General features: G+C 41.1%; 1 protein-coding gene across 1 annotated transcript; it reads left to right on the top strand.

The window, feature by feature from the left end:
* Positions 1-264: 264 nt before the first annotated feature.
* On the top strand, positions 265-27,033 carry evpla (envoplakin a; the record flags this gene model as incomplete). Its single annotated transcript, XM_080722531.1, has 22 exons — positions 265-345; positions 8,841-8,940; positions 9,036-9,190; positions 9,348-9,471; positions 9,942-10,073; positions 10,809-10,850; positions 11,020-11,181; positions 12,327-12,434; positions 13,739-13,834; positions 14,985-15,095; positions 15,599-15,745; positions 16,220-16,374; positions 16,691-16,788; positions 16,973-17,145; positions 17,880-18,037; positions 19,027-19,165; positions 19,557-19,750; positions 20,664-20,814; positions 21,252-21,335; positions 23,249-23,356; positions 23,463-23,555; positions 23,647-27,033. The coding sequence occupies exons 1-22, from the start codon at positions 281-283 to the stop codon at positions 27,031-27,033; spliced, it is 5,982 nt and encodes a 1,993-aa protein (XP_080578657.1). The 5' UTR covers positions 265-280.
* Positions 27,034-27,591: the final 558 nt, after the last annotated feature.

The following is a 27,591-nucleotide window of genomic DNA, read 5'->3' as shown; positions in this document are numbered from 1 at the left end:
ACCTGCAGGAGGGGAGGGGTTACCAGAGACAAGAAGCTCCACTTTTTAACACAGAGCTGACGTGTGCAACACACACAATACACACACACTCAACAAGGACAAGAGGTGAGGAGGGGAGTGTGTGTGTGTTTTAGAGTTTGGGACGGGACGGACCAGCGAGAGAGAGAGAGAGAGCAAAGAGACAGAGAGAGAGAGTGCGTGTGAGAGCCAGAGGTCGAGGAAGATCAGCAGCAGCAAGAGCTTCTTCACCTCCATCACCTCCCCCCAACCAACCGCCAGGATGTTTAAGAAAAAAGAAAGCAGCAAGGAGAATTCTCTGAAGGTCTCCGGCAAGTCTATCAGCAAGTGAGTTTTTCCTCCCCCAAGGAGCTGTGTGTGTGTGTGTGTGTGTGTGTGTGTGTGTGTGTGTGTGTGTGTGTGTGTGTGTGTGTGTGTGTGTGTGTGTGTGTGTGTGTGTGTGTGTGTGTGTTGCTATCTCGGTCATGTTTCCCCTCCTGTCTTGGAAGCACTGTGTCATATTTCTTGTGTTTCTGTTGGCCTCGTTCTCTGTGTACAGTATGTTTGCGTTTATGTACTGGAATCTCCCCTCCATTCATTCATTTGGTTGAAGAACCTTCTCCGCTTCTACACACAGTCCTCGCAAATGTTTTGATTGCGGAGGTGACCTGAGGCCAAGTTTCCATTGTAAAATAGGATGTGTGTTTATCAGGAAAATACGAGTCTCATAATTCAATCAGAGTGTGTGTGTGTGTGTGTGTGTGTGTGTGTGTGTGTGTGTGTGTATGTGTGTGTGTGTGTGTGTGTGTGTGTGTGTGTGTGTGTGTGTGTGTGTGTGTGTGTGTGAGACACATTGATGATATTGATTAATTTCACAGAAAGAAAGCAAAACAAGTCATATGTCAAACAAGAAAGAGGAATAAGACAATAACGTGTTCAATACGGATGGTTATAAAATAATAATAACAATGATTTCTGTACTTTTCCGAAAGGATATGCTCGTTGTAGTTCTCAAGACTGTTCAGTTAACTTATAAAGTAATTTAACCTGACCCAAAAGAAAGACTAGTCATAGATTTGAGAAGTGTGTAAATCATTACAATTTCTAATTATCATCTACCGGTAAGCATATTCATATTCATGTATCGATATCCATAGGATTCCCCGGGTTCTGTGGCCTGGAGCACAGACATGTGGCATTAGTGCACGTTGCCAAGAAAAGTGACACTGTCTGAATAAAACCTCTGAGGGAGATGGAAGTGAAACTACTTGAAAGTTGATTTCATACATGATTCATGAATTTAAAGCATGAATGAGATTTCAAAAGTAGAGTGCATTTTTAAAGCTCAAACATACTGTATATACTGCATACAGTATAGTAATAGAATATCTCTCTGTGACCTTTGACAGTAAGACTTTAAGCCTGTGGAAAGATCATGTGTGTGTATATATTGTGCCTTTACTTTTCTAAGTTTCCTAAACACTTTTCAAAGAGGGTTTCAGTTGAACGTTTTAGTCCTTTCACCTCTCTCATCATGTCATTTTTTATTAATTAAAAATAATTAAAAACAAAAAAGCTGAACTATTATGACTTGGTTCCGCAGACAGAGAAGTCAAAGGTTCGTTGAAGTGATTTTGTGGTAGAGCAAATGATGTTCAGAATAAAATGGATAAAATGTAATCACATAAGAAGCAGCCTCTAGAGACAGCTGTTTAACTAAATGTGTAACTGATTGAGATTGATTAAGGTGATGATATTACCATTCTCTTGTTCTTTAACTGTTGGTTGTGATGAGAGAAGGAGGGGTCCAGTGGTGATTGTGGTTAAATCATCCCTTTTGCAAGTTTATTTCTTCTGTTCAGCAACTGTGAAATATTTTTTTTTTCCCGAAACAAATATTGAATGAAAAGCAATGAAATGTTCAAATCAAACTTTAAGTTGTTTTGATTAACGAATGGTCTAATCCAGTGGTTCTCAAAGTGGATTCCAGGGACTCTGTGGGTTCCTTTAGGGGGGTCTAAATTGACCTATACAAGTCTGTAACTCTGACAGTGGGGTTCATTTGGTTCCATTAAGGGGAGACCTTGAAATGTGAAAGTTTGAGAAACACTGGTCTAATTCTCAGGGCACCAGTCAAGGCTAGATTAACTAAACTAGTCCTTACCCGTTCAAATATGAGCTCCGAAATGATGTGCAGTGTGTGGGTTATGGGGTGTGCACTGTGCACACAGTATATGAGGGATGGAAAGTGACTTTCTGGTGCTTGCATGATAATATGTAGGAGCATCAATGTAATAAATACCCGTTTCGTTTAAAGGCTACAGAGATACTGTGTACCGATCTACATGACAACATCTGAAAGAGGGCCAGCAACACCCGGCCCTATACTGGACTGGACGTGTTGTCTACAGTCACTGATGAGATGTGATAAGGGTAGGGTAGGGTAGGGTAGGGTAGGGTAGGGTAGGGTAGGGTAGGGCAGGTTGTGCTGCTCAGCTGGTTCCTCTCTCTCTCTCTCTCTCTCTCTCTCTCTCTCTCTCTCTCTCTCTCTCTCTCTCTCTCTCGCTCTCTCTCTCTCTCTCTCTCTCTCTGGGTGTTGGCTCCCAGTGATACGAACAAGGTATTTGAAAGGGATGTCCTCCAGACTACTTGTATGTCAACTCATAACCCTCAAACAGCTGCTGGTATAATGGATTAGAGTAGTGTGGAAAGATGCATGTAGTATCATTGTAGAATACCTAACTCATGACCCGGTGAGGCAGATGGAATTTTGTCATTTACAGAGAGATATGTGACGGATGCTGGTATTGTTACAGTACATAGGGGCAGATGATGTGATGCCTCAGGGCTGTCGTGCTGAGGTAGCCATCTTGTCCTGTGGGTTACATTCTTCTGTTGCATCAGAGCACATTCTGGCCCGTTTTCGGCTCAAATCAGAGGTTCTATGAAGGGACATATACAGTCACAGTATGAGGTTCAACATAAGGGACCATTTCTATAGAATACTTTCCTTTAAACCTCAGTGAAAGGCTAAGGAACACAAATAGAGACAGTCAGTATATGTTCAGAAATTTGATTTCGATAGCACACTCTGCCTTAGTGCATCCATTCCTAAAACCTGGTTTATTCCTAAAGCCTGTTTCACACCAGTGTCACATGCCGACAACAGCAGCCAATGTTCATTGCTTTCGAAATAGCTATCAATAGAAAAAATTAAAATCCTGCACACTATCTTCACTTACAGCAGTAATTTATTAGGCTACAGGCTACATCAGCTCACACACTCATCACAACCGCTATCATCTCACTCCCTTGTAGGATACACACTATGGTAGAGAGACAAGTGGACAGACACAGACAGACAGACAGACAGACAGACAGACAGACAGACAGACAGACAGACAGACAGACAGACAGACAGACAGACAGACAGACAGACAGACAGACAGACAGACAGACAATACGACATATACAGTCACAGTATGAGGTTCAACATAAGGGACCATTTCTATAGAATACTTTCCTTTAAACCTCAGTGAAAGGCTAAGGAACACAAATAGAGACAGTCAGTATGTTCAGAAATTTGATTTCGATAGCACACTCTGCCTTAGTGCATCCATTCCTAAAACCTGGTTTATTCCTAAAGCCTGTTTCACACCAGTGCAGGGTTGTCAACATTGGACTGTCAGAATCCAGGAGATTTATTTTTGGGGGGCGCGCGGAACTCCCCAACCGGGGTCTGGGGGGTCCTCTCCCCAAAACGTATTAATAGATATTTTTTCCTGTGTTCTGTTGAATTTTGTGCATGTTTGATACATTTATCAGGCTTACTTTACTAGCATGGGTACAATTTCAGCCTTAAAATGCCAAATGTTGTTGTACAGATTTGATGACTGAAGCAAAAGGACATCTTTAATAATGATTTCTCATCTTTAAGTCATTACTTAAGTGAATATCTGTATGATCTTTCTTGCATGCATTGCCCCCACCCCTAAAGCGGGGGGTCTGGGGGTCCTCCCCCAGAAAAATTTTAACATAGTAGATGTAATTTCCTGTGTTCTGGTGAATTTTGGGAGTTTGATACAAAATCCAGGAGAAATCCAGGAGATTTGCCAATCCAGGAGACTCCCAGGAGAGGGGTTCAAAATCCAGGAGACTCCTGGGAAATCCAGGAGAGTTGACAGGCCTGCACCAGTGTCACATGCCGACAACAGCAGCCAATGTTCATTGCTTTCGAAATAGCTATCAATAGAAAAAATTAAAATCCTGCACACTATCTTCACTTACAGCAGTAATTTATTAGGCTACAGGCTACATCAGCTCACACACTCATCACAACCGCTATCATCTCACTCCCTTGTAGGATACACACTATGGTAGAGAGACAAGTGGACAGACACAGACAGACAGACAGACAGACAGACAGACAGACAGACAGACAGACAGACAGACAGACAGACAGACAGACAGACAGACAGACAGACAATACATTCTGTACTGTAAATGCACAAGTACAAAAACCTAATTTCTACTCTCTTGCCAACACATCTTAGTGCATTCCACACAGATGCACACACATACACAACAATAGAGAAATATGATCACTATTCAACCTCTTTTCAGGTAGTTATCCACTTGAACCCCAACGCCCCCTATTCTGGGAGGAACAGTGTGCCGCGTTGCGAGCTTGTAAATCGCCATTTGGTATAGAGTTCTAAAAGAGCATAGCAAGCACAATTGCAACTCGGGTATGTTTCACTAAGAATAGAGGTAATAATAGTTTAATTGATTAAAAGTTCCCCTAAGTCTGCCCATAGCACCCCACCCTCAACTCATCTGATCCCAGACAGCAACATAGTAGAACAATCACTAAAGTACCACAAAACTCAACCCTCTAAGAAGAAATAATATATATATAATCATATAAAAAGGTGAATGTGTGCCAGAGTGTTTCACATTGAATCCAACTGGACCAAAAACATTATTTCAGGTCAGTACAGTTTTCTTCGTTCAAGCTCTCACTCAGGCCCTCAAACGAGAGATGTTCCATAGTTTTCACTGGCAATCTGAGACAGCCAGTAAAGATCATTTTTGCATTACGTTTATTTTAAGCCAAAGCCCAAGTAACACTTGATTGTATGAGCATTTCACTCTCCAGAAAGAACACTTGCAAGTTAGTGTGTGTGTGTGTGTGTGTGTGTGTGTGTGTGTGTGTGTGTGTGTGTGTGTGTGTGTGTGTGTGTGTGTGTGTGTGTGTGTGTGTGTGTGTGTGTGTGCGTGCGTGCATGCTGTGTAGCCCATTCCTGCTGAGTGAGCAGGAATAGGGAAGCCATTGTGTCACCTGCTACAGTATGTACCCTGTTAGAAGAGTGAAACACACTTCAGTCAATCAGTCTGTCAGAAGGATAGAAGGGAAGTAATGACACACGTACTGTGTCTCGTTCCACCGCATTCCATGGCTGTGATATCATACAGTATGAAGTTTATTTGGGTTTATTTGTCACAGTAAATGTCATTCAGGTTTCTTTATTAGGATAAACCATGTGCCATCTCGTTTTCACGGACCCCAACATAATATCAGAGTTGTTACATGTATACAGAGTAGACAAAACAAATCATGTACTGTACATACAGTACATGAAAAAATACAAAATTAAAATAAAAGAAAAACACTTTGCGGACCTTGAAGAACATCACAACCGGATGGCATAAAATCCACTAGTAGAACACATTTAAAATAGAAAGATGCAATTGTGAGAAATTGCAACTCTGTTTGCCCTTACACGAGTCATGAGGAATCCTTTGAGAAATGTATTACCATTTGTCCCTTTCATGCTCATATGGATATCTCTGTCAGTCTTTTCCCTATTTGAGCGGTGCTAACCATTCTGTCCTTGTCCCTTTATGCCCATATATGGAGATCCCTGATGTCATCAATATTAAGCCCACATCTCGGAATACCCATATATGGACATACTGTGTCAGTCTCATGTGGTCTATGACGTCAGACATCTATGATGTCAGTCATCTCCATATTTGGGAAAGGTTGAATTTGAGCATTTCTCATTCAAGTCAATGGAGAAAATGATTTCACAAATACATTAATATAAATTAAACTATATAAAACATATCTCTTATGCAATCAGACAAGTCCAGATGAAGCCGGTCGACTTGACATATGGCCCAAGTGCATGCCACCAAAACTGGGAGGAAAAGCACAGATGGAAAGAAAGAATAAAGATGGACAAGAACTATATTCTGGTTGCAACCACACTGAAAATGCCATCATATAATGTGATGACATGATGGTATAATGGCAGGTTTACCGGTAACAAGAACATACAAATCTATGTAGGTACTGGAATTGACATATACGGTATACCGTACACGGTATACACTGTAAATATTATTTTGTTTACTGCAATAGCAGGTTTAGTTTACTGTATATGACTTGTAATCCTTGTAGGTATTGTGGGTGTAGTTAGCGTACTTCACAGGTTCACCCACATTCTTTTAGTTACACTCAACATCAGAATTTTGGCAAAGGTGAAAGACATAAAACAAGGTTATGTGAAATCCGGATTGTTAACTTCCTTTAAATACGTACTTTTCTGTGACCTTTGAAGAAAAGAAAAACGAAAAAGGTGTCAGTGACAGGACAGTGAAAACAGTGCTTTTGAAGAAATAGCTCCAGGATACCTGCCATTTATCAACAACCCTTTGTCCTCATTGGATGCAGGTCTGCATGGCATGTTTGTATGTATCAAATACATTTGTAGGGGGAAAATGTGCTTACAAAGAAAAAACTAAATATGATCTTCAAAAGAGAAGAAGCATTCTGACCTCAACTCACTAATATGAAATATCCATTGTTCTGAAACAAGTTGATCATAACATTTTATGGATGTAGTTTATGTGACTAAAGCACAATGCTCATTCATTCTGTTGAAAGTCTGTTGTTTTCGAGAGTGAGACTGTGATATGACAAAGTATGAATGAATACTGCGAGTTGTAGAACAGAAATGAAATGAATGAATGTAACTTTTGGCTGGATTGACAGAGGACAATGCAGACAGTCAGAGCGAGTCGTTGTGGAATGACAGACGTGTTTGGAACCTTCAGGGTGTGGCTTCAAAGTAGAATGATCCACCCTCACACTGACCCTAGGTCGGGGGTCAGCAACCCGTGGCTCTAGAGCCGCATGCGGCTCTTTAGCGCCACCCTAGTGGTTCCCTGGAGCTTTTTCAAAAAGCGTCAGTCGGGCAGAAACCTCGTATCTCCAAGTTTCAAATGTGTATGTTTTTTTTTTTGTTTTTTTTTTGCAAAGTAAAGCCCTGCTTCATCATACAAGACAAAAGACAAAAGTAGTGAAAACAGCAGATCTACAAGCACACAACGCCTCGCGGTGCGAGGCGTTGTGTGCTTGTAGATCGGCTGTTTTCACTAGTTTAGTTCATTTTTTAAGATAAGTACAAAACTAACTTTTGGACACACAAGGTTTCCACCCGACACCGAAGATATATAAGGCTTTTATAATTTTTTTGCGGCTCCACCCAGATTTTTTTTGGGTTTTTTGGTCCAATATGGCTCTTTCAACATTTTGTGTTGCCGACCCCTGCCCTAGGTCATCCTCTAAAACCCTTGGGAAAGTTAGATCAGTGGTTCCCAAACATTTCAGGTCGAGACCCAAAAGACTGTAAATGTTTGGCTTCTTATACTGAAGGTTTTGAGAAAAAACTATTTGAAGAAGACGGCAAAATAAATTACAACCGTAGTAGTATAGTATATATAGTTTTTCATTCAAGAAAGGCGCGTTTACTATTTATTAATTATTATGTTTTTTTAATTCTCTACAATTAGGCTATATTAAAAAAAATGTAGGAAAAGAAAATGTGGATTTTTACTCAAGTCGTGACCCATAAAAATTGGTCCGTGACCCACAAATGGGTCCCCACCCACTGTTAGGGAAACAGTGAGTTAGCTCATTATGCTCCTAAATATTGGACCATCGACTACTACCGGAACAATACAACAATTTAATCAAAGAAATGAACACAGAAGCACAGCGGAGGATTCAAATCTCTGTGGTGGTGGTCAGGAGTGTTGCACCAAATTTTGGGCCCTGGGTTATTTTGTGCTTTAACTATTGAATAATAGCAGATATAAAAGCTCACAGCGTGGCACGAGTGCTGCGCTGCAAGCTTGTAGATCTGCAATTTTTTTTAAATCTTGAACATTTGTGCAAGTCTTTGAAGGTTTTTTGAAAAACCTATGTTTCTATGTCAGTGGTGCTCAAACGTTTTCATGTGAAGGACCCCCAAAATGATATGTATTTGGCCACGGACCCCCATCTCAAAATGTCTAGTTCCAAGGACCCCCCCAGAAGCAAAATTTTAATGTTCGCTTAAAAAATACATATATTCAAAGATTTGCACACATTTTCACGACTTTTCAAAATTAGCAGATCTACAAGCTCACGTTATTTTTTTTACATTTTTCAATAGCTAAAGTATAACATAATTAAGGCCCCTCCACCGGGGACTGCCCATAAGTCCGAAGGTTCATTAGTCCGAAGGTTCATTTGTCCGAATTTAGTTAGGGTTACTGAGGTTAAGGTTAGGGTTAGGGTTAGAGCTAGGCACGGACCAATGCCATGGCACCCCTCCACCTTGGACCCTAGTAACTCAGTTCTACTTTTCCCTCCCTTGTGACGCCCCTGGGTGGTGGTGGTGGTGGGCAGGAACTTTAACCCTGCACCACCCAATCACCATACTGACACCTGCCTTTAGCATGGATGTCTCTCTCTCTCTCTCACCCATTGACACCTGTCCTTTGCTCTGCAGGTCCCAAGCCAGCAGCTTGGCCTTGCTGATTGCCCGGATGCAAAAGCACGCTGACGAAGTTGAGAAAGATATCCTCCGGGCAGAGGAATTGCTGTCTGTGGTGAGAATAACACGCACGCACGAACGCACACACACAGTTATGTATTACTTACACTTACAGCCATCTCTAATGATACTTTTGATTCCTTACTCTAGGATGCAGAGAATGAAAAGAAAGAGGAGCCCTTCGAGCACAAGAACGAGATAGCAGGCAAGCTGGGAGACGCAGAGGGCTTGCTGCAGTCCCTCTTCCTCGATGTGGACAAGGCCAAGAAGCTCAAGCACCCGCAGGGCTCTGAGATAGAGAGCGAGTGAGTCGAATTGTGAATTAAATCCAAGCAAATGCACCTTCTGCAGTCAAAATGGCTGCTGAAGGTGAAAAGCCTCCATTTTCATTCACTATGCCCACTGCATAAAGATACTGGTGTGCTAGTATTGTTTTATCTTATGATCTTCTGTTGACCATAGCGTCCTCCTTCTCCATGAGCGCTGGTTGAAAGACTGCGCCTTCTACCGGGATGTCTATGAACCAGTGAATGATGTGTCGCTGATGCCAAGGATTGACTGGGCTCCTGTTCTCAACCAGAAACAGGTATGATTACCCTTTGATTACATCTGAAGACGTGAGTCACACTGACACTTTTTCAGCTGAAAATACATAATCTTTGTCAGCGTCAGTGTTGTGCGATGAAGTATAAAGCCTTGGACATCGCTTTCATAAGATTGCCATGACACTTTGATCCTAAACAAGATATCTTGAAAATTACTACTTACTGTAGGTTGAGTTGAGCAGGGTGACCTCTATGCCTAGGGCAGGGGTGGGCAACTTTGATGATGGAGAGGGCGACTACAGTATAGTTCCACACTCACTCCCGAGGGCCAAATTGCATATACTGTCAGGCAGAAACCTCTTATCTCCATATTTTAACCTTTTTCATGAATTAATGCCCTACCTCGTCATTCTATGTCAAACAAAAGTAGCAAAAATAGCGGATCTACAAGCTCAAAGTGCTTTTGGCATGTTTTTCATACTAATACTATGCTTCTGTCTTCTGTTCTCAGAAAGAGGTAAACACAGAGGAGTACGGACCCAGCATGGCAGACCTGGAGAAGCAGATCGCCTCTCATAACATCCTGCACAAGGAGATAGAGGCCTACAGTTCACAACTCAGTGCCAGCTCTGTGGGCAGCAAGGTGAGCAGATCCTCCTCCCCGGGCGATGATCTTGTTATTCCCATTTAGGCCTGAACACATTATGACGCAATGTTTTATGCTTTAACTATCAAAAAATAGCAGATATACAAGCTCACAGCAGCTTGTAGATCTGCTATTTTTGAAAAATCGTGAAAATTAGACTTTTGACCCGATTCTATAAGTGTCTTTTGAATCCTTCTAAGGTTTTTTTTTGAAAAAACCTATATGTTTCTATGTCAGCAATCTGGCCAGCCATCGTCAAAGAAAAGGTCCTTTTCACTTAACTGGAGCTCAGTTAGTCTGTTCTTGAGAGACTACTATGTCAGTGGTTCTCAAACCTTTTCATGTGAAGGACCCCCAAAATGATATTTATTTGGCCACGGACCCCCATTCAAAATATCTAGTTCCAGGGACCACCCAGAAGCAAAATTTGAGTTACAAACGTTTGCTTTGAAAATGCATATATTCAAAGATTTGCACACATTTTCGCGACTTTTTCAAAAATAGCAGATCTACAAGCTCGCAGCGCGGCACTCGGTGCCGCGCTGTGAGCTTGTATATCTGCTATTTTTCACTGGTTAAAGCATTCAATAATTCTAGGCCTAAATGGGTTAATACATGGCCAAAGCTGTGAATAGACAATGAATAGACGATGGAGGTGTTGGAGAGTGATTGTCTTATTTAACAAAGGTCAATGTTGCGGTTGATCATAAAATGACAGTGTTTGTCTTTTAGGAACAATATACAGCCATCAAGAAACAATATAACAACCTACTGGTGAGTTAAGAACATTATTACATATTTTAAACGGCATTGTGTCCACATTCAATTCAAGACTTATCACACCATCTTTTAATATGTATTGACCGCTTTCTAACATGACCCTGGCTGACATGAAAGGTGCTCTAAAGTATTGTTATTTTTGTTTCACCTTGTTTCACTATAGGACAACTCCAAGTGGCGCCGGCACTACCTGAGCAGCCTGTATGACTACATGCAGGGCTGCAACAAGGAGCTGGCCTACCTGGTGGAGGAACAAGCGAAGATCAAAAAGCAGGACTGGAGCGACCACATGGTGGATCCGCCTGATGTCCGCAGGCAGTATGAGGTGAGCAGACTGAGCACTCATAGGCTGATAGACAGGCATGTGGGGCGGCAGTGGCTCAAGGGTAGAGAAACCTTCATTAGAACACAAAGCGTTCCTAAAGGGTTCCCAGTTCGATTCCGGGCTCCCCCAGAGTTAATCTCAAAGAGTCCTTGAGCAAGACTCTGAACCTCTAGTTGCTCCTGGTGAGCAGGTTGGTGCCTTGCATGGTTTCCTCCGCCATCGGTGTATGAATGTGTGTGTTAATGGGTGAATGTAATGCACAATCTATGTAAAGCGCCTTGGATAAAGGCGCTATACAAATGCACCATTTACCACGTGCACACTTAGACATCAAAGGGGGCTTGAGCCCCTGCCCTCTTACTCGTCTGTAAAAAGCGTCCTCTCCAGACCATGCATGCAGTTTTTACTATGGTGAAAGAAATGCCCTTTCCATGCCATCCATGAAGGCAGCATTTAAGAAAACCGCTTTGTCCAAACTCTCCTGAACTTGAATGCAGCATCTTATCTTGGAACAATTATGTTATGTTGTAGAAATCCATGCCGTACACCACATCTCCAGTATTGACTTGATTATGCTTAGTTTAATGTGATATCAAGAATCGAAAATAGCCGACCCTTGCTGACCCCTGGCTGGCTGCCTTTCTAACATTCTCTGCACGACGATATACGCTGTAGCAGTCAAACCCTGTGTGTTGCATTGTCTCGAGAAACATTCCATGAAGTGCAGCTCAAGGCCTTACTTGACTTGCAAACAAGCCCTTAGCAACGGTACTGGCAAGGAAAAAAAAACAGGCTCTGTGGGTAGGCCAGAATCTGCCTCAACTGGCTGATTTGAGGGGGGGGGGGATACACAGCAACAATAACAACAACGGCAACAACATAACTATCGTAACAGTCCGTAGGCATGATCCTTGGAAACACTCGATCTGGAGGCGGGGGGTCCGCAATCACAATCCACGGAGGCCTGCGAGATGACAAAGCACAAAAACTCCGGGGACGAAGTCCCCGTCAATTGATGGTACATTAATGCACGCAGATGGAGAGGAAAAGGAAAGGGAACTTTACAGAGCTCAGGGGCTCTGTGAGTGATGGGATAGATGCTAGGATAATGATAATAATGTAAGCTCTTATTTGACCTCAAACAGAATTTCAAGAACAACAGCCTGCTGTCACACGAAAGTGAGGTGAACAAACTCCAGGATGAAGGAGACCGTCTCATAGACCTGAAGCACCCCGCCAGCACTACAATCCAGGTACTTGAAAACATTTTCAACAGGCCAAGAATTATTGAATGCTTTAACCAGTAAAAAATAGCAGATATACAAGCTCACAGCGCGGCACCGAGTGCCGCGCTGCGAGCTTGTAGATCTGCTATTTTTGAAAAAGTCGTGAAAATGTGTGCAAATCTTTGAATATATGTATGTTTGTAACTCAAATTTTGCTTCTGGTGGGTCCTTGCAACTAAATATTTTGAGATGGAGGTCCGTGGCCAATTACATATCATTTTGGGGGTCCTTCACATGAAAAGGTTTGAGAACCACTGACATAGTAGTCTCTCAAGAACAGACCAACTGAGCTCCAATTAAGTGAAAAGGACGTTTTCTTTGATGATGGTTGGCCAGATTGCTGACATAGAATCGTGGGGTTTTCAAAAAACATTAGAAGGATTCAAAAGACACTTATAGAATCGGGTCAAAATTCTAATTTTCACGATTTTTCAAAAATAGCAGATCTACAAGCTCGCAGCGCTTATATCTGCTATTTTTTAATAGTTAAAGCATAAAATAATGATACACAATAATCTGTACCCGTTCTAAATGGGTTAACAGAGGGTATGGTGTAGGATAGGGGTTTTCAAAGTGGGTGACGGGGCACCCTGGGGTGCCATGACAGCAGTCCAGGGGTGACTCAGAATAATTTGATGATATTTGGAATTCAGCAATATCACTGCATCAATATCACTTCACTATGTGGAGACCTGATTTGCACTGTACTCGATGAGTTATTTTTCCATCTACCGCCAACTCTTCACCAAAAATAGCAGATCTACAAGCTCACAACGCGTCACAACGCGCCACAACGCGCCACAACGTGACGCGTTGTGAGCTTGTAGATCGGCTATTTGGTGAACCTTCCCCCTCGGAATAGGATTACTGGGTTTCAAGTGGTTAAACGTCAATTATAAAGTTATTTTCAGTCAGTTCTGTGACCTAGCCTACCGTATCTCAGGTGGAAAAATGTGCATATTGATATTTGAGTCGCTTATGTAAGATTTTTAAAATTAACAGTGTAATTCAGGGGTGCCGTGGATGAAAAGGTTATTTACAGGGGGTGCCCTGAGTCAAAAAAGTTTGAAAACCCCTGGTGTAGGAACAATATGGCTACCGTGTGAATGTGGCCTGTGAACCCTTTTCTCAGCCGACATTTTAAAAGGTAAACACAGCTGGGTGTTTTTAGGTGTTTCCGTGTGCCAGCATGAAGTTCACTGTACAAATCTTGCAAATATTACAGTCAAACTGAGTCATACAAAAACAACGTCTGACATTTTGTATTTAAGGCTCAGAGAGATGACGTGCGGAATGAGTGGCAGCGATTCCTCAATCTCTGCATTTGTCAAGAGATGCATCTTGACAACGAGGAAGATTTCATAAAGGTAAATACAACATCAATCTTTACAAATGTTATATGGTTAGTACTTTTTTAACATTTTAACAACTGGTTTACTCAATTTAAAAACGCAAAAATGCCTCACATATGTTGTTCAACTAGTTGAGCTAGTTCCATGAGACTTAGTTGTGTTTTGTGGTTTTGACGTTTAGCGGTGAGTCTGGTGACATAATGCACCACGACAGTCTTATATCACAATGAGGGTGAGAGAGTGATTAGTACATATTGCCTTTGTCGTTGTCCGTAATTTGTGCTATACCACAATAAGCTCCACAATAAGCTTTTTGTTGTGACTGTCCTAGACATTCTAATAATTAGTGCCAATATCCCATGATAACATTCCGAATGCAACCACCTTGTTTACATTACCTGTAACCTAGCAGCGGCCACCGCCACCTGTAGTTTTCACTGTGTGTGCGTTCTAATGATAAATAATTATTGATGAAACTGTCGTATAAACGCAATGAATCTATATATTGTCATAGGTGTGCTGCTGTATGCCACCCAGTCTCTGACCTTGTTTTGACTGCAGCATACCACTGCCAGTATCTCAGTGTTGACCTTTTTTCACTGGTGAAAACTAGGCCTAAAGAAAGAAAATAGCTGATCTACAAGCTTTGCACTGCAACACGTTGTGAGCTTTAGATCGGCTATTTCCGGCATGCAGCTAAGTGAAAATCAGCCATTCCGATGGCATCTATGGCATATTAGTGGACTAATTCAACTGCACATTTAGTTGACTAAAATCATGTCGTATGTAGTCAACTAAAACTAGACTAAAAGTAAAGCATTTCAGGTGACTAAAATATGACTAAAACTAAACAGAATTGTATTCAAAAGACCATGACTAAAACTAAATCAAAATTTGCTGTCAAAATCAACACTACAGTATCTCATGGGAGCATTCCCTGTTGTGTATTTTATTGCTTAATTATTTGTAAATTGTACTGTGTGTGTGTGTGTGTGTGTGTGTGTGTGTGTGTGTGTGTGTGTGTGTGTGTGTGTGTGTGTGTGTGTGTGTGTGTGTGTGTGTGTGTGTGTGTGTGTGTGTGTGTGTTTTTTATAAAAGCAAACCAACCACAATCTGGTGAGAGACATTGTAAAGACATACTGTATGTGTTTAATATCATCTTCAGTACCAGTTGGACACTGACCAGCTGTCAGAGAACCTCACCAGACTCCACAACAGCCTGGATCCCAAGACCGTGAGCAAGAAGAGTAACTCAGAGATCCTGCTTCAACTTGAGGTGCAGTACACCAGAGCTTATTATAACTGACACTTTCTATCTGCTCAAGTTGCTATTAAAGGTGAACTCAATTTGTTTCATGACAAAGCAAAAACACACATTTTAATACGAGCACAAGGTCTCGCCTTCTGTTGGCTTCTGACTCGCCCACACTTTTTTCAGTTTGAAACACATTCTTACTGCGATGTTGTCGTTGAAACATAAATAAATCAGGCTTTTACTGTGTGATTCTCTTTAGGCCTGCAGAATTATAGATTATTTTCATTATTCTACCAATAACTTTCTCGATTATTCAATGAATCATTAAGCATGTTTATATTTTTTGTTCACAATGGAATAAATTGTTTAAATGATTAAATGAATCAATTAAATGATAATTTAATAGTTTGTCGTCCAACAATTGCGAAAATAGCTGATCTACAAGCTCACAATTTCCCCCCAGTTGGATGAAGTGTTGCACCCCTACTTCACGTTGTCCCTGTTATGTGCTGTATGTCCTCCAGGCAGAGGAGAGGGCTGTGCAGCGCAGTGAGCAGCTGCTGGCTGACCTGAGGAAGCGCAGCACCACCATTGCTCCTCTGAAGCTGCGGCGCGTCGCACCCAGCAGACCCGTCACAGTGGAGTCCCTGTGTGACTGGGAGACAGACAAGGTAGGCCTACCTAATACCTACCTACCTACCTACATACCTACCAGACTATAGGCCTGCAAGTATATCAATTATCTCCTTCAGCGATCATTCTGTCGACCAGTGTTTAAAAAAAGATGCATTACGTCAAGTTATCCAATGACCACTTCGTTGTTATTTTATACTTTGTCGCACAACTTTGTCATAAAGAAATTGTGAAAATAATATTTTCACAATTCTTTCAATTATTTAAAATTGTTCTAAACTAATCGTCAATTAGTCTATTAAATTATTGATTTTCTATTGTTTTTTCATAATTGATTCAATTGATTATTTTGATTAACTGTTGTGCCACTATTCCAGACCTTTCACTGTTGTAATACTGGACCACAACATATCCATATTTTATCCTTTTGGGAATTGCCTATTACCTATAGTGAGTGCTGCCCTCTGAGTGCTGCCCCAATGTTTTGTATCTAATTAGTACATGTATTTCAGGATTCCGTGTCTCGTGGGGATAGGTTCACTCTTAAATCTAACTCCGACATCGAGAACTGGGACATCGTCTCCAGCGATGGGGTGACCAAAACCCTCCCTGGAGTTTGTTTCCTTATCCCACCTCCTGACTCAGAAGCCATTGATAAAGTGGACCTGTAAGTGTAATACAAGTAATACATGATAAAATGGAATACATTTTTTTTAAAGACACTCTGATTTGCAGGGAAGCTGTCTAATAAAGTAAGAATATTCTTTTGATATTGATATTGTTTAGACTGATACTAGGTTATTGGCTTACCTATGATCCTAGATTAATGAGGCACTACACTGTCTTTCTACATTTGATGTATACCTTTACCTTGCTTACTGTAAGTCGCTCTGGATAAAGAACATCTGCTAAATGCCTAAATTGTAAATCATTAAAAATGATACAGTTGTAGACTGATAAATTCGTTTTTTCTAATTTGTTAGGCTGGGTGGTGAACTGGCAGACATCAAGAAGAGAAGAGCTGCTCTTTTAGCCTCCCTGAAGAACCACAAATCCGAGCCTTTGAGGTCACAACAAGCAGGTTTGATTGATGGATTGAATACTTAACTATTACTATTAGGTGTGTTAACAGTACAGGGGCCCTTGTTTCCACATAGACAGAGCTATGAAATAACCAATATCATTGATGCATTAAATATTCTAATTGTTTGACTAATTACTCAACCACAAACGATTCAAATACATTCTCCTGTGTTGTGATGCAGCTCCAGTATCCAGTGCCCCAGAGGACCCTAAAGCAAAAGCACTAGCTGAGCAGCTGGATAAGCTGGATGGGGAACTAGCCCAAACCGAACAAGACATTCTGAGCCGTCTGCGGGCCCCACTGGACCGAAATGCCCCGGCAGAGGACCTGGCCAACAGGCTGAGGGAGCAGGAGGTGAGAAATGACCATATTAGTGTGTGTTACACCACTGGCTCCCAAACACTGGGTCGGGACCTATTTGTGGGTCGCTGACAATTTTGTATGGGTCCTTTAATTTTTGTTATCTACATTTTGTTTTTAATTATTATTATTTCAAAACATTTTCAAAAAACATTCCCCAAAAGGCTAACATTTTCATGAATAATAAAAAACATGTTTTTTTTAAGTAATTTCATTAAGAAATGTCATAAATTAGACAACAAATGTTTAAGAAATTGTGAAAATAACCGATCTACAGTACAAGCTCACAACGTGGCGCAAAGCGACACGTTGTGAGCTCGTAGTTCTGCTGTTTTCACTAGTTTGGCAAACCTATACATTTGCTTTTAGGTCACACCCTTAGTTGACCGGGGTCCCCCAGAATACTATATTGGGTGGCCTCCTTTTCTCCCGCCAAATCTCTTCGCTGAAAATGGCAGATCTACCAGCTCACAACACGTTACAACACAACACATTGTGAGCTTGTAGATCTGCTATTGTCACCGAATTATTGCCTATTTTTCCAGAACGTTTGCCTGTTATGACATTCAAGGATAGGGATACTAAACACACAACACAAAGGCGTTATGCTTGTTCAGTCACTTTAGATTTGATCTAGATTCTAGATCCTTAAATATAAAACTGTTTTTAGAAATCTCTTTGTGTCTGTCATGTCCACATACCTCAACATCTACATTTGCCTCTTGTAGAAAGCAGCCAATGCACTGAAAGGCCTGGAGCAGCAGAAGGCTGAGCTGCAGCCCGTCCTGTCCAATGGAAGCACATCCTCTGAACTGCCACTGAAGCTCAGTGACGCCAACAACAAGCATGATGGCATCACTGCCCTTAGCGACCTCTACACCAAGAAGTAAACTCAAACTTTCATTTAGATATACATATCGTCATTGTCAGGTGGACACCTTGTATGTCCAAAACCGTTAGTTTATCATTTAAAAAAAACAATTTAAACTAGTGAAAACAGACAATCTACAAGCACACAACGCCTCGCACCGCGAGGTGTTGTGTGCTTGTGGATCTGCTGTTTTCACTACTTTTGTGCGACGGCCTTGTCTGATGAAGCAGGGCTTTACTTCGCGAAAAAAACATGCAAATTTGAAACTTGGAGATTCTGCCCGACAGTGACGATATATTTATTTTTTATGTAGACATTGCATATAGTTGAAGGGTAACAGGTAGGGACATCTCACCTCAACGTAAAATTGGCTATTTTGTCCAAATGTTAAAAAATAAAATATTTGAAAAATGGTCTTTAGTAAAAGAAAGTATACCGTACATTCATGATCATTACATGTTTAAATATTCGACAATTAAGGTCTAATATTTCTACAATCGCTACAAAAGCTGTATATCCGTCATTTTGGGGCATAAACAATAAGTAAGGAGGATTCAAATAAGTCTGATAATGATGCTCTGTGCATGTTCACATCATTTATACTTTCTTTTACTTGAGACCATTTTTTAAATATTTAATTTTGTAACATTTTGGACAAAATAGCCACATTTACATTGAGGTACCACCCAGATGTCCCTAGTGCCCACCTGACCAGTATCCATTTGAAGGCTTCATCTGTTTAGTTCACACTGTTCAGTTCACACATGTGGATTAGGTATAAATCAATGGTTACGTTTCACAAGGGGCGAGGCACACCGTAAGCAACTGCCTGTTGTCGACGGTTGCTGGTGTTCAATACCTATCCATGGAGATTATTGCAAATATGTATTGGTTTTGGGTGTCAATGCTTAGGGAGTTTAGCAGCACTGGCACATGGTAAACATTATTCAAAATGATAATCATACCTAAACCTATCATTACGCTTCCTCCCACATTTTCTTCAGGGCAAATGCATCTCTCAATCTGGAGAATCAAATAAAGAAGGTAGACGGCATTGTTTCTGGTTTCGAGAAAAAGCTGAGTGAAGATAGTGCCGTCCCTGATTCACCCGATGCAATCCAAGCCCGTACCGAAGAGATTCAGGTCTGAAATCTAACATTTCTTTCCCACATCAAAACCATACTCAATAAAGACAATAGACACATTCTTCATTCTGAACTTGAGAGCATAATGTGTTCACACTACGAAAAGCCAAGCTAATGGTTTGCTTGGTAATTCAATTTAATCTCAATGCAAACCAGCTTTTAAAATTTCCAAGCTTTGTTCTGAGCATCTCGAGCATTAAAAGCTGGTTTGCATTGAGATTACATTGAATTACCAAGCAAACCATTAGCTTGGCTTTTCTCAGTGTGAATGCAGCATAATTCAGATTTGAGTTATTTTGCCAAAGTCTTTTTAGTTTGTTGTTTTTAGTATGTCTGTACATTGTATCTAATGCATTTTCTCACAACACATTTTGCCTCCCTCTATACAGAGCCTGCGTAAGGCTCTTGCAGGGACCCAGGATGAGATGAAGAAGTTGGGACAGGACCTGGAGGCCACAGAGAAGCTGTGCAGCTCTCTCCAGCAGGGCCACCAAGAATACTGCCCTGACATCATAAGCCAGGGGACGAAGGTGAAGCAGCTGCAGAACCGCCATGCAAACGTTACCAACCAACTGAAGGAGAGGTGAGAAACTGTGGAGGAAAAAGTACTCACATTTTTTAATTGAAGGAGTAGTTCACCCCCAAATGACTTTTTTTCTATTGATTAGTCACACCATTTTTTTCATGCAAAACGCATCACCAGTACATGCTGAAATCATCTAAACACAAATAAAATTCTATAAACACAGATTGAACGCAAAAAATAACTCAGGATTGTGTTGATCATCTCCCTAACAACAATAAAATAAGATTGGGTTGTCCCAGAGGTGAAATGGCCCTTTAAGTAAAGTACAAATACCTCAAAATTGTACTTAAGTAAATCTACTTAGTTACCCCCCGGGTGCTGAAGTCACATTTTGAAGGGGAAAATCCTACTATAGCCTATAGAGTTAACACGCAAATTTAATGCAATTTCCGAATAGTAAAGTATAAAATACGGCTAGCATGATCAAGAACACAAGATAGTAAAAGGCACAAAAGCATTATAATTTACTTTACCGTTCGAAATAATGATTTGTTGGCTTTAAGTCCAGCTATTTCTGTTATAGTTTCCCCTTCTAAATTGATGTCAGCACCCGGGGGATGCTGAGAAATTTGCTGAGTGGGCTGGCCGTGAATAAGGCTTATTGTTGACGGGTATAATATTGGGATAGTAAATGTGTTTATTGTGGCAGACAAGATAAATCTTTTCATGAATGTCTCACTTTTCTGTTTGGTATAGATAGGTGTCAATCACTACCTGGCGTCACTATTTTGGACATGTCATAAAAGGTGGCAATGTCTGTTCATTAAAATAAAGGATGGAGGTTATGACAATACCTCATCAATCCCAGAAGGCTATAGGAGAAAATTAACAAATCACACACATCACATAAGGTGTAGAGTTCACAATATCACATTTGAATTATATTCATCATATTACTTTTTCATCACAGAGAAAAACTGTTGCAAGAATCTGCAATCAAGAACCAGGAGTTTCAGAGCACATGTAAATCCCTGAATTCCATTCTGAATAAGCTGCCCAACAACGAGATCAACCCCAACGATGATCTATCTCAGATCGATGCCAAGCACAGTTCCCAAGAGGTAAGGTCTACAAGCTACATCAGCAGGCAAAATAGTGTCGAGGCCTGCATCAGACCATTTTAGCCATGTGCTATTAAGATTTGATATATTACACGATATATATATATATATATATATATGTATGTATGCACAGTATGTATATATGTATATATATATATATATATATATATATATATATATATATATATATATATATATATATATATATATATATATACAGTATATATATATATATATATATATATATATATATATATATATATATATATATATATGTATGTATGTACAGTATGTATATATATGTATATGTATGTATATATATATATATATATATATATATATATATATATATATATATATATATATATATATATATATAATATTATATTAAACAACTTTCACTGATTTACGCTACACATTATATTCTGTCATTGTAGAAAGTGATGGATGACCTGAAGAGGAAGGGTGATGATGTGGACAGAGTCGTGGATCTGTCTCAGGACCTGCAAAATCTGCTCAATGTAAGACTCAACTGGCTATTCGTAACTCTGTATAATGGAAGAGAAAGAATAGATATGCATAAGCAAAATGATAATTTGTTGGCAGTTGAGGGAAATAACAACCCTCATGGTAGCTTAAAATGAGAGACACGCCCTTTATTACAAATGTTCACGATTGTTAACGCATTTCATACAGTAGCGGCTTTCTCAAAACTGCAGACACAAAACTGAAAACGTCACACACAAAATGATAAACCTGACACTCCCTTCCCAAGATTACTATTTACCATCATTTAAGTGTGTTCACAACATGGAACTTGTGTTTTCATTTGGTACACACAGCCATATTTTCAAATGACAACACCATTCATTGAGTACACACAACTAAGCATTTGCTGCACACTACCAAGAATTTACATCACACTAGGTGCAACATTGAAAATACAATCGTAGAAATGGAACACACAATATGAATGACAATGAATGAAAATTCAGTACATGATTTAGCCATCACGCCTCCGGTTCCTGTCTGACCAGAGGGCCTCATCTATATCAGTGGTTCTCAACCTTTTCAGGCCGTGACCCCCCAAAATAATCATATTTTAACTGGGGACCCCCCACCCTGACGAGCATTAGAGTTGAGGCATTACATTTTGTATAACACGGTTTCATTATGAAAATAGCAGATCTACATGCTCACAACGCCTCAAGAGATTGTGTAATTGACATTAGACCTGAATGTGTAGAGATTTGAATATTTGTGTGTTGTAGGTTGATGCTTTTAGATTTTATGTTAGAAGTGTGTGCAACAACTGAACATTGTGTGTAGTGTTTAGACAACAAGGAGATTGTGTAATTGCGACCGTAGGTCGCATTTACTATCAAACCCTGCACAAACTGTGAGTGAGTCCGTCAGTCAGTCAGTCTGTCTGTCTGTCACACCTCACACGTCACACTATTGCCCTGCTCATATCTCCGCAACCGTTGCCCCGATCCATGCCAAATTTTGCACACACGCTCCTTGCCTGCCAAACTACAACCTCCAAGGACCCCCGGAGCTCCAGGGACCCCCAGGTCCCTGGGGGACCCCCAGATGTAAAAAATGACCAAATGTGCTCAACTGACCAAATGAGCACCCCAACGGGGCTGCTCACGGGGAATTCCCGGGGACCACCGACTCCTGGTGCTCCAGAACGGATGCAAAAGTGGTGGCGCCCCCAGTGGAGGACCCCCTACACTGCAGCTCACATAAAATGCCGTAACTCCGGCTAGGAGCGACCGGGACAGCCGGGGCCGGTACCTATTCGTCCGCCTTGCCGGCGCGGAGACCCCACCCCTCATTTCTCACATGGCCCTCTTCTAGCGCCACCATGAGGCCGATTCTTGCAAAACACATTTTTGGACACTGCTCCTACAATTTTTGCCCTAAAATCACGCAAATCGGTACACAGTATGTCTACACTCATCCCATCAACATGAATCTCTCCCATATAGCGCCACCTCCAGGCCGATTTTTAAAAACACATTTTTGGACACTGCTCCTACAGATTTTGCCCTAAAATCACGAAAATCACTACACAGTATGTCTACACTCATGTCATCAACATGGATCAGGAAGATTTTGGCAAACAAAAATTTTGCCCTATTTGTGGAGATAAGTGACCTACGGTCGCTTATCTCCCGATTAGGGAGTCTTACTGGTTGACATCAGTGTGTAAAGAAGGAAAGTCAGAGTCTAATACAGATAAGGGAGTGTGATGTCTGTGTTAACAATCGTGAAAAACTGGAAAAATGCTTTCCTTCCAATTAACCTGGTTTGAAAAAGCTCAACACTGTGTGTGAAGGACAAAATTGGAAGGATAATTCATTTTGTAATCTATGTTGTCTTGTTGATGTTGTCTGAAAACTAATATTAAGACTTTATATTTGTGCAGGAATATGAGACCAATGTCGATAAATACAATTGTACCTTTGATGATGATGCATCCACTGTTGCAAAGACACCATGTACTTCCACCCTGGCTGATGCTGTGCAGAAAGAGGTAATTCAAAAATAAAATATGCTGTATAAATATTATTTTCACAATAATTGAATACAACTCTGAAATAGATATGGCATATGATGTAATATTTTTTCTGCCATTACAGGAAAAGGCCCTGGTAAACAGTTACGCTAAAGCCTCGGCTGAAAATAACCAGCTTCTTAATCAGATGGGTTTGGCTAGGAATCTAACTGCACAAGTAAGTGAACATAGTATAATTTACCTCTACTTTCTGATTACGTCCTTTTCGGACCAAATATTAATTTAGTCAAACTTTTTTGCCTTCGCAGAATGAAGAAAAGGTTAACCTGGTGGCACAGCAACAGGTGCAGCTTCAAAGCCAACAAAAAGCTACTGATGAGTTAGATACTCTAGTGAAAGAGTTGACAGAGGAGAAAGATAGGTGTGCCCATGCAGAGACAGACCTGAGAACTTTCAAGGAAAGGATGTTGTCTCTCAAGAATCGCAGAGGCGTTGAGCGTGTTGAAGAGAAGGAAGTGTTGCAATACTACCGTGATGCTCAACTGGAAAAGGATTTGGAAGACCTCCGGAACAAAGTGCACGAGGAGGCCCTTAAGCGCGCTACCACCCAGGCTGAGATAGAGGTCATTAACAAGAAAATCACTGCCACCGACAGCACCGTCAAAAACACCCCAAACAAACTGGTGACCAGAGAGGTGACAGAGTATGAGAGAGACCCCCAGTTGGATGTAGAGGCAACAAAGTTGAAAGATGAGATAGCCAAGATAAAAGAGGAAGTTCGAGTAAGAGATGGGGAGACCATTAAGATGAAGACAGAGGTCAACATTCTTCAACAGAAGAAGCCTCCAATCAAACAAAAGGTGGTCAAGAAAGAAGTGGTGAAAGTGGAGAAGAATCCAGAAATGCTGAAAGCAGTACGGACATTTGAGACAGACATTGATGGCGAGGACAATAAGAGTAAATTGATCAACGATGAGATTTTCCAGACAAGAAGCCAGATCAACGCACTAGAAAGAATAATTCCAACTATCCAGCCTAAAACCGTCACCAAGGAAGTGAAAAAGATTGAACAAGACCCTGAGCTTATCAATGAAACCAAGAAAATTCGATCAAGCCTTGAGGACGAGAGGCTTGAAATCAACAATCTGACCAAAGACCTTGCAGACCTTCAAAGTCGCTATCGTGAAGTACAGGACAAGAGGCCAAGAATAGAGATTAAGGAAATTGTTAATGAGATCTACCTAATAGACCCATCCACAGAAGTGGAGATTATGCATCTAAAGAAAGACATACAAGATACAAACAAGCAGCGCTCTGATATAGAGAGGCAGATCACCATATCTGATAGTGATCTGAATGTTCTCCGTTCTGAGAAGCCCAGAGTGGAGTTGAAGGAAGTCCTTCAAGAGGTAGTAAAGGAAGAGAGGAGCCCTGAGAACGAGAGAGAGATTCAGAGGCTAAATGACCAGGTGAATCATTTACACAGCACCAACAATTCCATTCAGGACCAGCTGAGTCTCCTCAGGAAAGAAAGAGATGAAAGGAAGGCTGAAAAGTCAAAGGTAGAGACCAAGCTTGTCACCAGAGAAGTCATCAAGTATGAAAACGATCCACTCTTGGAGAAAGAAGCAGACCGCTTGAGAAGGGAGGTACGTGAAGAGACACAGCTGCGACGCAGCACAGAGGAAATGGTGTTTGACCTGCAAAACAAATACATCCTGTTGGAGAGACAGAAACCTGAGGAGAGAGTCGTTGTACAGGAGATGGTGCGCTTGCAGAAGGATCCAATGCAGATAGTTGAACATGAGAAACTTGGTAGAAACCTTGATAATGAAGTGAAGTCTCGCCGTCAGCTAGATCGAGAGTTGCAGCAACTAAGAAACAACCTGGAAGATAAAGAGAGGGTTCTGAGGGAAAGCGATGAGAGGCAAAAGAAGATTCAAGTGGAGTCTGAACTCAAAGACATCAAGCTGCGCATCAGACAACTGGAAAATGCCCCACCCCCTGTTGAAGAGAGTATTGTTGTAGAGGAAGTCCTTAAAGTTGAAAGAGATCCAAAACTAGAGAGGATGACAAATGGACTTCGTTCCGAAATGGACAAGGAAACCAACAATGCCCTGCGTCTTCAGAGAGATATTAGAAACACCAATGCCAAGATTGAGATTCTAAAACGAGAGAAGTCTGGTGAGAAGACGGTGTACAAGGAGATTGTTCGTGTTGAGAAAGATCAGGCTGTGGAGGCAGAAAGGGATAACCTGAGGGAACAGGTATCCCATGAGAGGTTTGCCAGACAAGATTTGGAGGAGGAAATCCAACGTCTTTCTGACAAAATCAACCTTCTGAAGACCACCAAGTCCAGCACTTCTAGAGAGGAAACCAGCCTAATTTTGAAAAGAGATGCCCTATTGAGGGAGAGGGACAACCTCAATCGTGAGCTCAGGACGCTTGAGGCTGAGAGACATGAGTCTAGTGTGTCATTACAGCAGCAGAGCAAGCTGATGATTGACAGAACCCAGCTCACCAAGCAAAAGAGCCTTAAGTTGGAGTCAGACATGCAAAATCTTGAGAAGGACATTCTGAGTGAGAAGGACAAGATCCACAAGAGAGAGAGCACCATCAGGGAGCTTCAGAAGACCCTCGCTAAAGAAGAAAATGCAGAGACTAGGACCAAAGAGACAAATGTTTCCACCAAAATCACTATTTTGGATCCGGAAACGGGCAAGGATATGTCTCCTTATGACGCTTACCTGCAGGGTCTGATTGATCGCCAACAGTACATCCACCTGCAAGAACTGGAGTGCGACTGGGAGGAGATAACCTCTATGGGTCCCGATGGTGAGACATCTGTACTACAAGATCGTAAGAGTGGCAAGCAGTACCCCATCAAAAATGCCCTGAAGGATGGCAGGCTGACAAAGTATGACTTGCAGAATTACAAGGATGGCAAAATGCCAATTTCAGAGTTTGCACTGCTGGTTGCAGGAGACAATAAGAAGCAACCCCAATTTAACTCAATCCCAAAGTCTAGAACTTCTGAGAAATCGGTCCCTCCTGAGGTTGCTACTGAAGTACTGAACCCAATTGCTGGCATAATGGATACAAACACCGGTACGTGCTTTACAATACGTAGCGCCACAATGCGTAAATTGATTGACTCTATTACTGCCCAAAGGCTTCTGGAAGCCCAGGCAGCAACAGGGGGCATTATAGAGATCAGCAGCAAAGAGAGATTCTCAGTGCACAAGGCATCAGACAGAGGCCTCATTGAGTCCAGTCAACTACAGAGGTTACTCAATGCCCAGAAGGCCTACACTGGTGTCGAGGATCCAATGACCAAGGAGCGTTTGTCTGTGGGCGAGGCAGTTCAGAAGGGCTGGATGCCTAAGGACACGGCCATTCGCTACATGGAGACACAAAACCTGACAGGAGGGCTGGTCGACCCCAATACCAGTGGTCGAGTGAGCATCTATGATGCTGTTGCGGCCAAAATGATTGACAGCACCATCTTGAGGGAGTTGCAGTCCGAAACCAACTATTCCAAGGATATTGTGGACCCGCTGACAAAGGAGAAGATCAACTACAAGCAAGCTATGGATCGCTCCAAAGTAGACCCATTGTCAGGCTTACTGATGCTACCTGCCTCCTCCAAAGAGTCTGGTTACACACCTACGTACAATAGATACTCAAGATACTAGAAGTATTTACTTCATGCATAGAGTATTCAGGTCTCTGGGGTGGTTAAGATATGAGAAAATACTTTGATTAGATTAAAGGAATATTACGTTGTACAAACTTCAATTAATATATATTTACATTAATATAATACATTTTTGACTCAGGAAAATTCTAACTCTATTGCAAAGCTTACTGTCAAGCCAAAATGATTGCTGCTGAGTTGCTTTTGTTTACCAAACCTGTCTGATATGGGACAATATTTCTTGTCATCTAATGAAAAAATGTTTTAAACAAGAGAAAATGAAGACAAGTTTGTATTATTTTGTGTATCCATAATATTCTGTTTTATTGGAGATATTGGGGCATGGTGCAATGCTATTTACTAAGATTAATCCTTATTGTATTATTCATGGGCTTTGAAAGATGAATCTTGTTTGATACCAAATGAAGAAAAATAAACACATTTTAAATTATATTATCAATGTGTGGAAACTTTTCATTGCCATTGTCACAACAGTATACAGTAGATGGTACATTATTCAGGGGAAATTCAGTTGTCATGGCAGTTATGAAACATA

The sequence above is a fragment of the Nannobrachium achirus genome, assembly GCF_963921795.1.
Source record: "Nannobrachium achirus genome assembly, chromosome: 3".
Taxonomy (NCBI): Eukaryota; Metazoa; Chordata; class Actinopteri; order Myctophiformes; family Myctophidae; genus Nannobrachium; species Nannobrachium achirus.
Note: the sequence above shows the minus strand (reverse complement) of the source record. Positions and strands in the feature narration are given on the sequence as shown.